Source organism: Lethenteron reissneri, chromosome 42, assembly GCF_015708825.2.
Source record: "Lethenteron reissneri isolate LAM-NWPU_2019-01 chromosome 42, ASM1570882v1, whole genome shotgun sequence".
Classification (NCBI taxonomy): Eukaryota; Metazoa; Chordata; class Hyperoartia; order Petromyzontiformes; family Petromyzontidae; genus Lethenteron; species Lethenteron reissneri.
The window spans coordinates 2,263,640-2,277,904 of record NC_083820.1 but is presented as its reverse complement, the minus strand read 5'-3'; the positions used below and the strand labels follow the sequence as shown (position 1 = coordinate 2,277,904).

General features: G+C 48.1%; 1 protein-coding gene across 1 annotated transcript in view; it reads right to left on the bottom strand.

Annotated features, from left to right (window-relative positions):
* The window catches only part of LOC133353044 (doublecortin domain-containing protein 2-like), a 62,108-nt gene that overhangs the window by 25,595 nt on the left and 22,248 nt on the right, over positions 1 to 14,265 (bottom strand). The window contains 1 exon segment of the mRNA XM_061569134.1: positions 3,535 to 3,611. Within this exon segment, the coding sequence (XP_061425118.1) occupies positions 3,535 to 3,611 (77 nt within the window).

Below are 14,265 nucleotides of genomic sequence, written 5' to 3'. Positions count from 1 at the left end.
CACTCACCAATGAATTCTCTCACCTGCTAATTCACTCACTCATTCACTCACCAAAGCATTCACTCCCTCACTAACTCACCAAATCATTCACTCACTCAATCACTCAGTTGCTCACTCACTCGTTCACCAAAGCGTTTACTCACTGACTAACCCACTCAATGATTCATGCACTAAAGCATTCGTTTGCTCAGTCACGGCCAAAAAGTCTACATCCGAAAATTACCCATGTAATTCTACCAACACCATAAACAATAGCCTTTCAGCCAAGTGAAAGCCCATTGAGACGGGTCTGATTTGCATGGAAAATGTACGGTTAATTATTAAAGCAATCAATTGTGTGCTTTTTCCGTGCCTTCCCATTGCTAATCATTGCTAGATGGACACTGTATAGTATTATTAAAATAGGCTCTGCCTGTGGTGGAGTGGTGGTACAAAGGTTAGTTTGGCAAAGTGTGGTCAAACGACCTCCACAGTCGACTCAACGTGGGAAGGCCTTCATTCAACAGTCAGAATCAGAATGTTTATTCGTACTGGTGGAATCGGATGAGCTCCAAAGCTCTTTTTCAAAGATGTACAGTTGGGGCTGGTCAGAACGTTACAACAACAATAAACAAAAACACGATAGGAGTGCAAAGTATAAGAAATGAAAATAAATCACTTTTAACCAAAAAAGAATACAAATAAAACTAACCTATTTTTTTATCTTACCAGGTGTAAAGGCCCACAGAGCTGTTAGCGTTATCTTTTTTGCAGAAGTAACCTGGCTATTACAAATTGTTGCCTCAACGAAGTGGCTTATCATCATCATGTGGACAAAGAAAAGGCCTAAAGCAGTGCTTCTTCACCTGAATGCAGAGGTTTGATGAAACACTTACGTGCCCGTGCTAAATTTGTTTTCGATCATTTACCTCCTAAAAAAGTCTGGCCATGTCCCGCACCCCCAGACAGGGCATCACGCACCCCCAGGTAAAGAACCACTGGCCTAAAGCGACGACGACGACGATGCTTGTGGCCAGGCTACGGCCCGTCGCTCTTCGCGTACAGAAAGCACGCGGTGACGACCTCGCGGTTCGCGTGCTGACCCGATGTGGGCCAGTGCATTGTGGTGGGTGACCCCCGCCCCCCCCCCCCCCCCCCGGGTTAACCCGCTCAGTAATTATTGCCGGGCGGGAGATTAATGAAGCTGCGTCGTCGACTGCCTCTGAGCGTAGGCGGGGGAGACAAATCTCAGTGAGGTCGTCGCCGGCGGCAACGTTGCCAACATTGGGGACCCCCCCCCCCGCACCCCGGTACGTCTCCCCTTGCCGCGGAGAAATTGGACGAGTTATGTCAGCGGGGTCTCGTCCGAGTCGAAACAACGAAATTTTAGGGGGGGGAGGAGTTGCTTAATTGGACGAAGGTCCTCCTCGCACACTCTCTTCTGTTAAGCAATGTGCATATTGCCTACTAGAGTTGACCATCCGATGTCACCAATAAACTAATCGGGGTTTTAACTTTAATGCAGCTTATTCCCCTCTTCCTTTGCCAAGCCTTTTACGGAGGCCGCTGGGTTCATGGACTTTCGGCAGCAGCAGAAGATGTCCTCCACTGTCGGCGATTGTCGTCAGTCGTCGTCATCGTCGTCACGATGTCCCATCCGCTGCTGATGCTTCCGTGTCATTCCTCTCCGTGCTGTTGCCTCCTTCCTCCACTCCGACACTCCTTGTCGGTCGCCCACCAACCTCTGTCACCTACCAGTCTTTTAGCCATTCACTCTGCTCGATTCCTGTTTTCCATTGCATCCGTCAATTAGGGCGCCGCGGTGGCGAGATAGCTATGCAGGAGGCTCCTGCGTTCGAGCCCAACCCTGACATTGTCTGTATATTTGGAGTTTGCAAGTTCTCCCCGTGGTTGTGTGAAATTTTCTCCGGGTCCTGCTGCTTTTCCCTCCACATTTCCGCACGATAAGCCACTTCGTTGGGCTATCATTTGTGGCCAGGTCGCTTCTGAGTAAGAACTATATAGCTCAGTGGGCCTTACTTGATTAAACACAAATAGTAAGTGCAATTCTTTCCTTCTACTTCTGTGTTATCAGTTCCACCTTTCATGTTCTTGCTTATGTCTTCACTTCCTATTCCATCTCCCCTTGTGACTCCAAGTAAAATATTCGCGAGCATGTCAGTTCCATAACCTGGTCGCGTATATTTTTTTTGGTGTAGTTTCTTTAACACGGTTTGTGTTAATGTGTACGGCCGTCAAATGTTAACATTTGTCCTCAAGACAAGTCTGTCGCGTGCATTTGCTGCATCGTGAACTGTGTCCATTGACGCGGAAAAGAAGCTCCCAGCTCACTTGCAGGTCAGACGGTTAAATATTTTAGACCAAAAAAACATAAATAAATTGAGCTCTCATTTGCATTTTAAATAGCCCTGCTGTCTGTGCACTGAGCCCAATTAGCCAGGAGCTGAGTCATCACGGGGGGTGGGGAGGTAGGGGGGAGGTAGGGTGGAGGTAGGGTGGAGGTAGGGTGGAGGTAGGGTGGAGGTAGGGTGGAGGTAGGGTGGAGGTAGGGTGGAGGTAGGGTGGAGGTAGGGGGGAGGTAGGGGGGGTCTTTCCGGCAATCAATTCCCCCCCTGGGGGAGCTGTTGCTGTGGAGTAGCAAGTCCTCCACGTTCACCCGGTGTGAACTCTGATATTCCACTTATCTACGATAACGGATTATTTGTGGTATTATTATTTGGTGATATTGCATTGGCAGCGGTGCACAAGCACGCGCGAGGAAGAAAAAAACCTGCAGCCAAAATATAAATAGTGATATTTACAAAAAATGGACAATGGCCATTCTTCATGCCACTTGGTTGGACGAAATGCCATTATCCCCAACGTCACCTGTGATATATTCCATGGGACATTTTTTGCGAGTATCAAAGTACACGCTGATATATTTGTTTCCCTATAAAGTGAGCGTAATGATGAGCATGTTGCCATTTACTGAATGGACATTTGGTGGTTTGACTCCAAAGTTGTGTAACAGCGTACCTGCAAATATTGTTATTGCACCCACAATTTATCAATTTATGACTCACTTAGAGACATTATAGGTAGTGTTTGAATGACTCGAATTAACTGAACTACAAGGAGAGCATCCTCGACCACAGTTTACATTTTCAATTGCGTTCCCGTTCGTTGCTTGCGTCGTCTATCCCGTATATTTATATTTAAACGTTGTATTTAGTCTGCAATCCCTCCCTGGCCGAGCAATCGTCTCAAATTCCCCTTTGTCCTGGCGCCTCGAGCTGTAATCCATGCGAGGCGCGGTCTAAACAACAAACGACGGTGGTGATAACGAACCGATCTGAGCACCCTGCGCAGAAGATAGTCCCTCGAGTTTCAGGCTCCGGAAATCACAAATGTGTCTTTAGTTCGTGCCATTTTAGTCAGCCGGGGGAGCGGGGGTGAGGGGGGTGGTGGTCATTTGTGACACGTGCAAAGAGGTGCAGGAGCACGTGGTCATGTGGTGGCGCGTGGAGGCAGGGCGTGAGCCCCGTGACTCACAATATGAAGCAGGGCTCAGGGGCGCACTTCCTCCACCGGGCGGACACCACCACTCTGCTATGCAGCACCGGCTTGATCTGAGCGCAGCACAACAACGGCCACCCGTTACCATCTTCATTCGGGTCGCTTGTCGAAAGCATTATCGTAAAAAAAACTGAAAAAAACTTTTTTTATTTAAATAAAAACTAACCGAAACTATTTTTGCTATTTTTATTTTAGCATGTAAGGCCCACTGAGCTATACAGCTCTTTTTCAAAAGCCAGCTGGCCACAAATGATCGGTCAACAAAGTGGCTTATCATATGGAAATGTATAGCAGCCAAATACTCTAAATGCGTGATGTTTATTCTAAATGTGAAGGGAGAAAAGCGGAAGATCCGGAGATAATTCCACACGACCACGGGGAGAACATGCAAGCTCAAAATATGCAGGCATCAGGGTCGGGATTGAACACGTGACATCCTGTATACCAGGAGATGTAGTTAACATCTCGCCACCGTGGCGCCCCTACTAATGTGTCGGTATTCAGGGCTGTGCTCGAGCTCTGTGTTTTCGCTCCACGTGCCGGAAGCTTCTTCGATTCAGTTGCTGAAGAAGATCCCAGCACGTGGGGGGAAACTTAGGCCGTCATGCCCGAACAACGTGTGGCACCTCCTGAAAACACAACGCAGGGCTATGCGTGCTGTGATTAAAAAAAAACTACAAAGTTCATGCCCCTTGTTGAGACCGGATAGCCTCGTGGTGCCTTCAAACTCTCTTTCAGCACGGTTCTTGCATTGAAAGGTCAGGGGAATTTTTTTTCTTTGTGAATGTTTGGCTGTTGGGAGTAAATCTGGGTATGAGTTGAAAACCCGGTCGAATGAGAATGTAATGAAATCTTTCATGTGAATATAACATCTGCTTATTATTAACTTATTTAAAGTAATCTTGATTTGAAGCTTTCGTGACTGCAGGAATCCATACTCTTTGGTTATTTCGGTAAAGTCACGTAGGTATAAAATAAAATAAATCACGACGTTTCGGGCGCAACACAAGCGTCCGTCATCAGGTGGGAAAGCATGGTCTGCTGCTGATGCAGACTATCTGCATCAGCAGCAGAGTACTGAGTGTATACCTTGGGAACCTTATGTGAAATACAGCATTATCATCATCCACCATCATATTGTGCCATCATCCACGATCACCGATCATGCATCACTCAATCGTCATCATTGACAAGATCGTAACAGACCATTGGTCGTGCTATATGTGCTGAGCAGGATGACAAATTGTCAGCCGGGATGCATCAAACATCGCGGATGATCCCAGCTGGTGGTGATGCAGCCTCCGGCATGGTGAAGTGTGTGGCTGCATGGAGACCGCATCTCTGAGTGTAATCATTTTGATTCTTTATGTTGCACGTGAGCCATCCAGTCAAATAGATAGATATAAATATGTATGTTGAACTTCTTTCGCACCGTACATAGCCAATCTTGCTAATCGGAGATGCGGGGGAAGGACAACAAACTAAACACAAAAATGAGTTCAAAAGAAATGAGTGTTCAATCTAGATTAAAAGAGCATATCCCCAATGATGAGTTAATATACATTACAGCACATATAGTGGTACATTTCAGTTGGTTGTGTTACTACATTTCACGGGTTAAATGATCTAAAATATGCAGACAATAATGAGGCTTACTCTGGTGTCTAGTCTTGAGTTTACACACATGGATCATTTGATGTTTATTTGTAGATTGGCAGAGGTAAGGAAATGACAAGATGTGTGATGTCAGGAAGTGAGGCAGGGTTACAACCCTGGAGATGCGTGGCTATTTCCAGGTACTGGTAGCAGTGACGGCGTGTTCATGTATGGAAACTGCATTTCTGAGTGTAAATGCTTCGTGTTCCTGAGTTTTAAGTAAAAAGCCACTCTTCGTTTGGAAAATGGAATCTTTGACTCGTTCCTTTAACCCGCCATGCAACCGTTGAGTGACGAGTGCAACACGTGGTGTAAATAGATCAGATTAAGTATCACACTCTCAAGAGTGCAGCCCAGAGAGCAAATGCTTAACGTATGGAACATGATCAGAACTCGCCCATGGTGAGTGCTACGAATCCGGCGACCCAAGTTCGATTCCCGCTCGTGGTCACCGAAACTAAACCGGTCCTGAGCCTCCCCCCCCTAGGTAGACTCAGGCCTCAAATGACTACCTGTTGTGACGTACAAACATCGCCATCCCCACTTGTGCGCCACGTCAGCCTTCAACAGGAGCCACTCGCTCACAGCACTTGCCCCAACAGTCTGTTAGGCGTAAGGGTGAGTGGGGGAGGAGAGAGTTTTTCACTGATCTGGAGGAATGATCGTGACTTAGGACAAGCCATGTAAGATTGGGGATATTGCTGCTGCTGTTGGTTGCTTGCTTGTCTGTTTACACATTCTATAGGGGTGGCACGCCTGTCGATGGACACCCTCATTGCCCTGCACGTGCTGGAGGAGGAGGCGGTCACGTGGCTACGTGGGGCTGACAGTCCATCCACAATATAACATCGATGCTACATATGCGTTTGTTTAACAATTATAATTTATTGTCAATGTGCTGCTCTAGCTGCGTAAAGTCACGTGTAAAAAAGAAGCATTCGCTAAATAAACCACACACAAACACGATTTCCAGATTGAAAACTAATTTCTTTTGAACAGGATTTTGACGCGTTTAGTTTGCGGTCCTTCCGCCCCCGGCCACCGCCACCTCCAATGAGCACGATTGGCTACGTACGGTGCGAAAGAAGTTCAACATAAATACAGGGAACATTAAGCACGGTTGACACCTCCACTCGCAAGGGAGCAACACAACCTTCCAGCGAGTACAACGGTCAACGTGACGACATCACACTTACGCCTCGATTTAACACCGAAACAGGAGAATTTCTCCACAACTCTGGCTCTCGCCTGATGATGCCAGTTGTAATTACTGCGAAACGTCGTACGTGAATTGTGAATGTGGGTTTACTCTCCAACACACTGGTGTGCTGTACTAGTAACGAATTGGCACATTTTTGTTTACGTGACAACCCTTACTAAATGGCTGTGTTGGGTGGTGGTGAGTTTATATATTTACGCATACCTGTCAACCCCTTATCGGTGCCTATCCTTATTACAGACCAATTCAGACCTTATTGGTCACCTCGTGCCCTTATAAATCGCAACGTTCATCCTACAACGTCCCATTACAAGGGAGAAATACAAATAAATAGACAAAAACTATTTTACTACACAACTGTGTTATGTATTAATTTTAATCATTGGTGTCAATTGTACGACTTATCATGCTATTGTCTGTAATCTTGCATGCTGCTGCTTAACTTAATAAAAAAAATAGCCATCAACTTTTCTTATTTGGCCACATGAATGTTTTGTTGTTGCCCATATTGAAACGGCTGTACGCCGTATGGACCTGAAAACGCAATTTGCCTGTTCAAAAATACGGGGGTGTTAAATCGTATGGGTTGACAGCTGCGTGCACGCGACTTAACCCAAAATCACCTCTATGGTGGATGCTTTTGTCCCCTCCCCTCAACCACTTCCCTCCGTCCCGTCGAGGCCGCCACAGGGGGCGCTGCGATGCGGCCCTCGCCTGTTCCTGGCATTGCCCCAACCTCCCTCCAACCATCGATCGACAAGCCCCTCGGGGCCGCAACGATGACGACCCATCCCGCCCTGTCCTGAGCCACCGTGTCGAGGATGAGTGGCAATGGACCGGGGAAGTCTCTTGCGCGCGTGATGAGAGTGGAGTCACGGTCCCGTTGTCCCGTCCCAGCCCGTGTCATCACGGGCTAGTTTGGGTTTTTGTTGTTTCCGTGCGAACTTACATATCCGACCGTCGCGTTTCCGCCCTCGACCAATCAAAGTGTCAATTTCTATCGACGTCCACGTATCCACCATCTTTACATATCCGCCTATACAAGGTGTCGGCAACCGAAAAGGAGCATTTTTTTTCGAATTCGGTAAAAAAAGAATCAATGCATCAAAGGCCGCAATGCACGTGGTGAATACGAGACAGTGGTTCTTAAATCTTGACTTAAAGCTTTTGTGACTGCAGGAATTCATATTCTTTGGGTCTGTCGGTAAAGTCACGTAGATAAGTACAAATGAATAAAAATAATAAATATTAAATAAACAAAAAACTACGACGTTTCGATGGGGGAAAGCTGCTGAATAGAGACTGTTCTACAGGTTTAGAATGGGTGTAGTCCACGGGTCATAAACGAAGTGGGCGGGACTAGTTATGTTAATGTGAGTAATTAGCATGTCAATGTAAGATCGGAGAGCCGCCTCCACGACGAGTGCGCGGGTGGCTAGCCCCGCCCACTTCGTTTATGACCCTAGGACTACTACACCCTGTAAACCAGTCTGCATTCAGCAGCTTTTCCATTATTTCCTCCTGATGATGATCGCTTGTGTTGTGATCGAAATGTCGTAGTTTTTATTTTATTTTATATTTATTATTTTTATTCATTTGCACCTATCTACGTGACTTTACCGAAAGACCCAAAGAATACGGAGGTCCTTCATAACTAACGTCACGAAGCGATCCTAGAGGAGCCGCATGTGGCTCCGGAGCTGACCCCTGACCTATACTGTACTTCAGTCCACAGCGAGTGGGATATGCGACGTTTAACACAATAACCTGGGGGTCACGCAGCTGTGTGTTGGCTTCATTAATTATTGTACGGCATCGTGTGTCACGCATCGCTGTGGAGAGCCCAGTTCAGCTGGTGCACTTCGTGATCCGGCAGAGATTGGCGTTATTAACCCTTCCCCCGTTCCGATGACGACCGTGTATGTGTATGTCATCGGAACAGAACCGGAAGAAAAATTCAAATAAAATAACATAATCAGTGCCGAGGCTCCCGCAAGGCCAACGCGGGAGGGAGGGAGGGCGTGTGGCACAGTTTGGCGCCAGCTATCATAGAGTGCAGCGGTCGTGTCACTAGTTCTCTGCGGTGAGGAGCGATGCCATTAAAAACAACGGCGCTGCTACTGCACATCCCTAAATAAAATTAACGCTGTGCTGCTTGCACATTCCGAGATTCAGAGGTGAGGGGGCCACCCAAAACCCTGCAACTTGCAGACGTCTCGGAAGGGGGAAAGGGTTAAAAAGCCTGCATCGCTGAACACAAAGCCGTGCTCCCTGCAGCAGAAGCGGCACTGGCTTCAGCAATGACCGGGTTATACACACAGCACGGCTCCAGTGGTTTCCTGGACACACGCTACCAGACACGCAGGCAGCTGGCTCAGTAAACACACATTTTGGTTTCCGTTCCGATGAAGGAGCATGCCTCGACGCTACCGCGGTGTCACGTGCGGTCCCAGGTTCGATATCCTGGCGCGGCACTTGAAACAAAGGTCACGTTTCTCATGTATGTATGTAGAACTTATTTCGCACCGTATGGCGCCGGTGTTTTTAAAAGACATCGTCACTCACCGCTGAGAACCGTAGCAACACGATAGCACTTTATTGACATCTGGCGCCAGACTGTGCTACCACACGCCCTGCCGCATGGCCTTGTGGGAGCCTCGGTAGCAATGAAGATATTTCATTTTAGTTTTTATTCCGGATTGGAAGAAAAATTGATGACGTACACGTATGTCAACGGAATGGGAAAGGATTAATACAACTAGGTTATGCATTCATCTGCTCCTAACTGAACGAGTTAGTTATATATATTCCAATTATATCATAAAAGGGCTGAAGATTGGGTAGTTGGTACACAACTACAGTGGAGCACATGCTTCGAGCTAGAAAACTCTGCAAAGCTCAAGTTTGCATATTGTGTTTTTTTCATATTGTAAGACTGGCCCCCACCATGGGAATGTGGAATTTCCACCGCTGCTTCGATGTCACCAGCAGAAAGACAAGTACCACCCCATTGCATGCCCTTTTGAGTCGGGAGACATCAATCATCGGATTTTCTTTTTACAAAGGGATGCTCACGGTGTCCATCCAGGTATCTCGCTCGGAGTGTGAACATTTTATCGACCGAGTTGCATCCTTCTGCAGCTCGAGACTCGAGACTTGAGAAGGGCTCCAGGTGGTAACCAACATCAGCTGTGATTGTTGTCGGTTGCTGTTGAAGATGACTTAAGATTTAAGGTTTATATAACTTAAACGCATAAAGATTATGTGGCCTACATTTCAACCATGCAATTCAGACAGGTAAGTCTAACTCGAGGTTAATTTCCATTGTGGACATCTTGTATCTGTGTTACACAATAGCCAAGCACACAATAAGCCTCCTTCCCATATCTGTCCCTCTATGTAAAAAAAAGTTTATTTTACATTTCACATCTGCCGTACGGCATTCTGGGAGTGCATAATTTCAGCACCATTGGCTCAAGGAACTCTGCTGATGTCTCGTCATCATCAGCAGTCAGCCTTGCTTAAACTAATGCTGGTGAACTGCCAGATGTGTACATGTGTATGTTGAGCTGCTTTCGCAACGTACGTAGCCAACCGTGATAATTATTGGAGGTGTGGGGGAAGGACAACAAACTAAACGCAAAAATCAGTTCTAAAGATATGAGTTTTCAATCTAGATAAAAAATCTGATATATATAGACAAGGAGATATGGGTCCGAGATATTGTTTTTGGATAGGAAGTCGAGGCTCAGTGATACACTGCATAATAACCATTAAAATTGTAGTCATCACTTTGGGGCAAAGTGATAACTACAAAAAATGCATTGTAAAGCTTTCCATTTCCAAATATTGATTCTGTTGTTTGGGTAGAATGCCGTATTGCAGCTTCAGTGCCAGTGAAAATACGGCGTTACCAAGGACACAATTGATTTCTGCACGTGCGTGTTCTGGGTACTCCTGTTCGGAATGGAGGCTTCGAAAAATCCATGAGTAGCGCAAGGAATAGTGAAAGGGATCTTTCATCTTACCGAGTATGAGGTGGTAATTTTTAACCCTACCGCACAATACATGTCAGTAACTCTGTACGTGTGGATGTTATCCGTAAGAAGCAAGCTAACTAAAGTAAGCAGTCAAAATTTGCATGAGATCAAACTTATTTTTCATAATTTATGTCAAAATGCTACGATCTGTCTGGGCCAATGAATCTAACCCAATGGATGTTTGTTGAACTTCTTTCACACCGTATGTAGCCAACTGCGCTAATCAGAGGCACACACCACCCTAAACCTAACCACGAATCGCCCTAGAGTTTGTCGACATGTTGCGCGATGGATAGTACGTAGACCCATTAGCGAGTGTGACGCACAACGCAATTGACAGTTTAGATTTGTAGAGTGTCCAAATGCAACCGCATCTCAAGTCACTGAAAGAGAGAACAGAAACGTGAAGCCGTTCTGTTGCGGCTCTATTTTGGGACAAATACACTTTGAAGAATAAAAAAAATTGTAATAAACTCCACAATACGATTAAAATAAAAACGGATGGTCTTTCCCACTTTCATTTGAAATATCATGCAGCTAAGTCAGGACTCTTCGTGTATTCTAACACTTATTCGATATTCGAAGCTCAAATCCTTGACGTCGTAGGCCACAGTCATTTACTGTGTTTCCTTGTGTATTACTTTGTTGATTATTGATCATGAGCTGGAACCAAACTAGCCGGCATTGCAGCTAGTCAGGATTTTGTGGTTCCATCAGAAGGCCACAGCAGACACTGGTGTTACGTGGGAAAAGCTGAGAGTCGGTGACATCTCAAGGCCATGATAAGTGACGGTGGTGAGATGTTAACTACCTCGCCTGGTATACAGTAGGTTGTGGGTTTTCTCCGTGGTCGCGTGGATTTTTCTCCGGATCCTCCAGTTTTTCCCTGCACATGTAGAATCAACTTGCGTTGAGAGTATTTGGCTGCTTTAGATTTCCACGTGATGATAAGCCACTTCACTGAGCTGTCATTTGTGGTCATGTCGCTTCTGAAAAAGAGCTGTCTAGCTCAGTGGGCCTTAACTAAGGAAAGAAAACGTTAATTATTTATTAACGTCGAGGCGATGGGTTTCTCGATGTGCCAGTGACACGCGCGGGACTGCGTTCTATACTAAAGGTGCACCGCACTCGGTTTTAAGTTTTAACCGACGACAGGCAACTCTTGGCGGAGACCAGTTGCCTGAGTACCTCCGATTAGCACAGTTGGCTAAAGAATTTCATCATACAAAAAACAAAGATGCCCCGTATAGCCATGTTCAGACTGTTGGAGCAGGTGCTGTTAGCGAGTAGCACCCTACGAAGGCCGGCAACGGCACACGACGGGATGAGTGGCCAGCACCACGCCCGACCGCCTTTGTCTCCCCAATGACGATATTTTTACACACCGCACCAGGTACTCATTTGAGGCTGAGATTCTCGCTAAGAAACGTATTTGGAGTTGAGTCCTTTTAGCTGTTGTCTTTTTTTATCTTTACAAAAGGTAAAAAAATAGTTCACAATCAGAATATTTATTTTTAGTGGAGAAATCTCATGAGCTATCAAGCTTTTTTTCACAGACGTCCAGCTTCAAAGTAGCATCGCAGTCAAGACGTAATGCTCTGATTCATGCTTGACTCCATAAGTTGCCATTAAAGCTCGCAGTTTTTATGAAACAACAAAAAAATCTACTTTATTTTAGACCCAGCAAACGCATTTTTCTCGCGTAGTAACAACAGGGCAGGGAAAATTTCCAAAATACTCCAAACCTTAAATGTCACCTTGCTTATGACCGTCAGATAACGTCCGGCGTGCGTGCGCTGGAGGCAACACATGTATGCATTTATATTATATCAATGCTCTTGTTAAAGTCTATTGTTTATTATTATGATTATTATTGCGATTATTATTTAAAGGCGACTTGAAAAAGAATGAAAAGGCTGGACCGCCACATGCCCATGCAACGACGCCTCGATTTCAACAAAACCGGGCGCGCGCGTGTGTACACAGAGCGGGAGCGCCAAGCCACTCGGGGTGGAGTGGCCAGGTGGACAGAGCGAGCGCCCGAGTGGGAAGCGCCTTGTTTGTGAGCACCGGGCTGGAGAGGAGGGCGCGTGGTGGGGGGAGGGCGGGGGGGGGCGCATTGGGGGAGAGGAGGGCGGGGGAGGGGGTAAGGAGGGAGCATGGGGGGAGCGGGGGAGGAAAGGGGGCTGGAGAGGAGGGCGCGTGGTGGGGGGGGAGGGCGGGGGGAGGGCGCATTGGGGGGGAGGAGTGTGGGGAGGGAGGGGGGAAGGAGGGAGCATGGGGGGAGCGGGGGAGGAAAGGGGGCTGGAGAGGAGGGCGCGTGGTGGGGGGGGAGGGCGGGGGGAGGGCGAATTGGGGGGGAGGAGGGCGGGGAGGGAGGGGGTAAGGAGGGAGCATGGGGGGGGAGGGTGGGGAGGAAGGGGGGCTGTGGAGGAGGGCGAATGGCGGGGGGAGGAAGGTGGGGAGGGAGGGAGGGAGGGGGGAAGGGGGGAGGAGGGCGGGGGGAGGGTGCATGGGAGGGGGAGGAGGGCGGGGAGGTAGGGCGGGAGGGCGGATGGGAGGGGGAGGAGGGCGGGGAGGGAGGGGGTTAAGGGCGCATAGGGGAGGAGGGCGGGGGGAGGCGGAGGGGTCATGGGGAGCGGGGAGCAGGAGGACGGGGGGTGGGGGACGCTTGGGGGAGGATAGCGGGGGGCGGGTGGTGGAGGAGGGTGGGGGTAGAGCGAGGGGGGGTGCACCGCAACACCCCGAAGCGACCCCAGCGCGATGACCAAGCACGGAGGGGCGGAGGCGGTGCCCCCCCCTCACCTTGCCCTGCCCCCCTGCCAAGACAGAATACAAACAGAGCCACCAGCCACGGCTGCGCAATGAAGCAATGGGCCTTGAAAAGTAGACGATGGGGGGGTGTTCTTTTGCGGGGGGGGAGGTGGAGGTGGAGGTAAATAAACAATTAAATGTGAATTCATAAAACTGCTTTGAGGGGGTCTCTGGCCACAGGCAAAGGTGCGGCCCTGCAATTTCTCGCTCACGCCACTGCTGGCGGAAGGGTCTCAGAAGAGCAGCGTTCTTCACTCATTTTCAGAGGGAGGTGGGGTCACTTTCGCCCATGAGACATCATCAGCGTGCGTGGCCGCCACACCATTTGAAACCATCGTTGAGTTTGACAGCAACACAACGACGATGATGATGATGACGGGTAGGGGGTGTCTTCACCATGCGTGTCTTGTCGGGGTTTTCCACACGTCAGGGCCTTGAAATGAAGAACACCTGCATAGAGGAAGCGCTCGTACCCTCCTGTAGAGGGTATTGGAACTGCTCTGTCACACTGATCAGATGTCTTTGACGAGGTGAAAGTACCCACACTTTACCCCACCATACGTGATCTGCCAATTACTCTCTGTGGTGTAACCATTTAGGTACTGTGTGTTGGACACAAGTGGATTTTAAGGAACTTTCCACCATTGTTTTCAGCGCCTTGCTGGGAGAATTAATCTGCGGAAGTCGACGGTGCTCACCATGACACCCAGGCAGCTGTCGTGAAGGGCCAGACGCAATTTGGCTTTGCGCTTCATTGGGTGAAAATTGTCCCCAAATGTGTATTTGGAAAATACCCACAGATTGAGCCGTGCAAGTTCGCGTACCGCACTATGACACCCGAGTTTAATTCTTGGCCAAGGCCAACGTTTGGGTACCGATGGTAGCGAGATGTTCACTACCTCGCCTAGCATGCAGCAGGTCGTGGGTTCGATCCTGACCCTGACGCCTGCTGTATATTTTGAGTTTGCATGTTCTTCT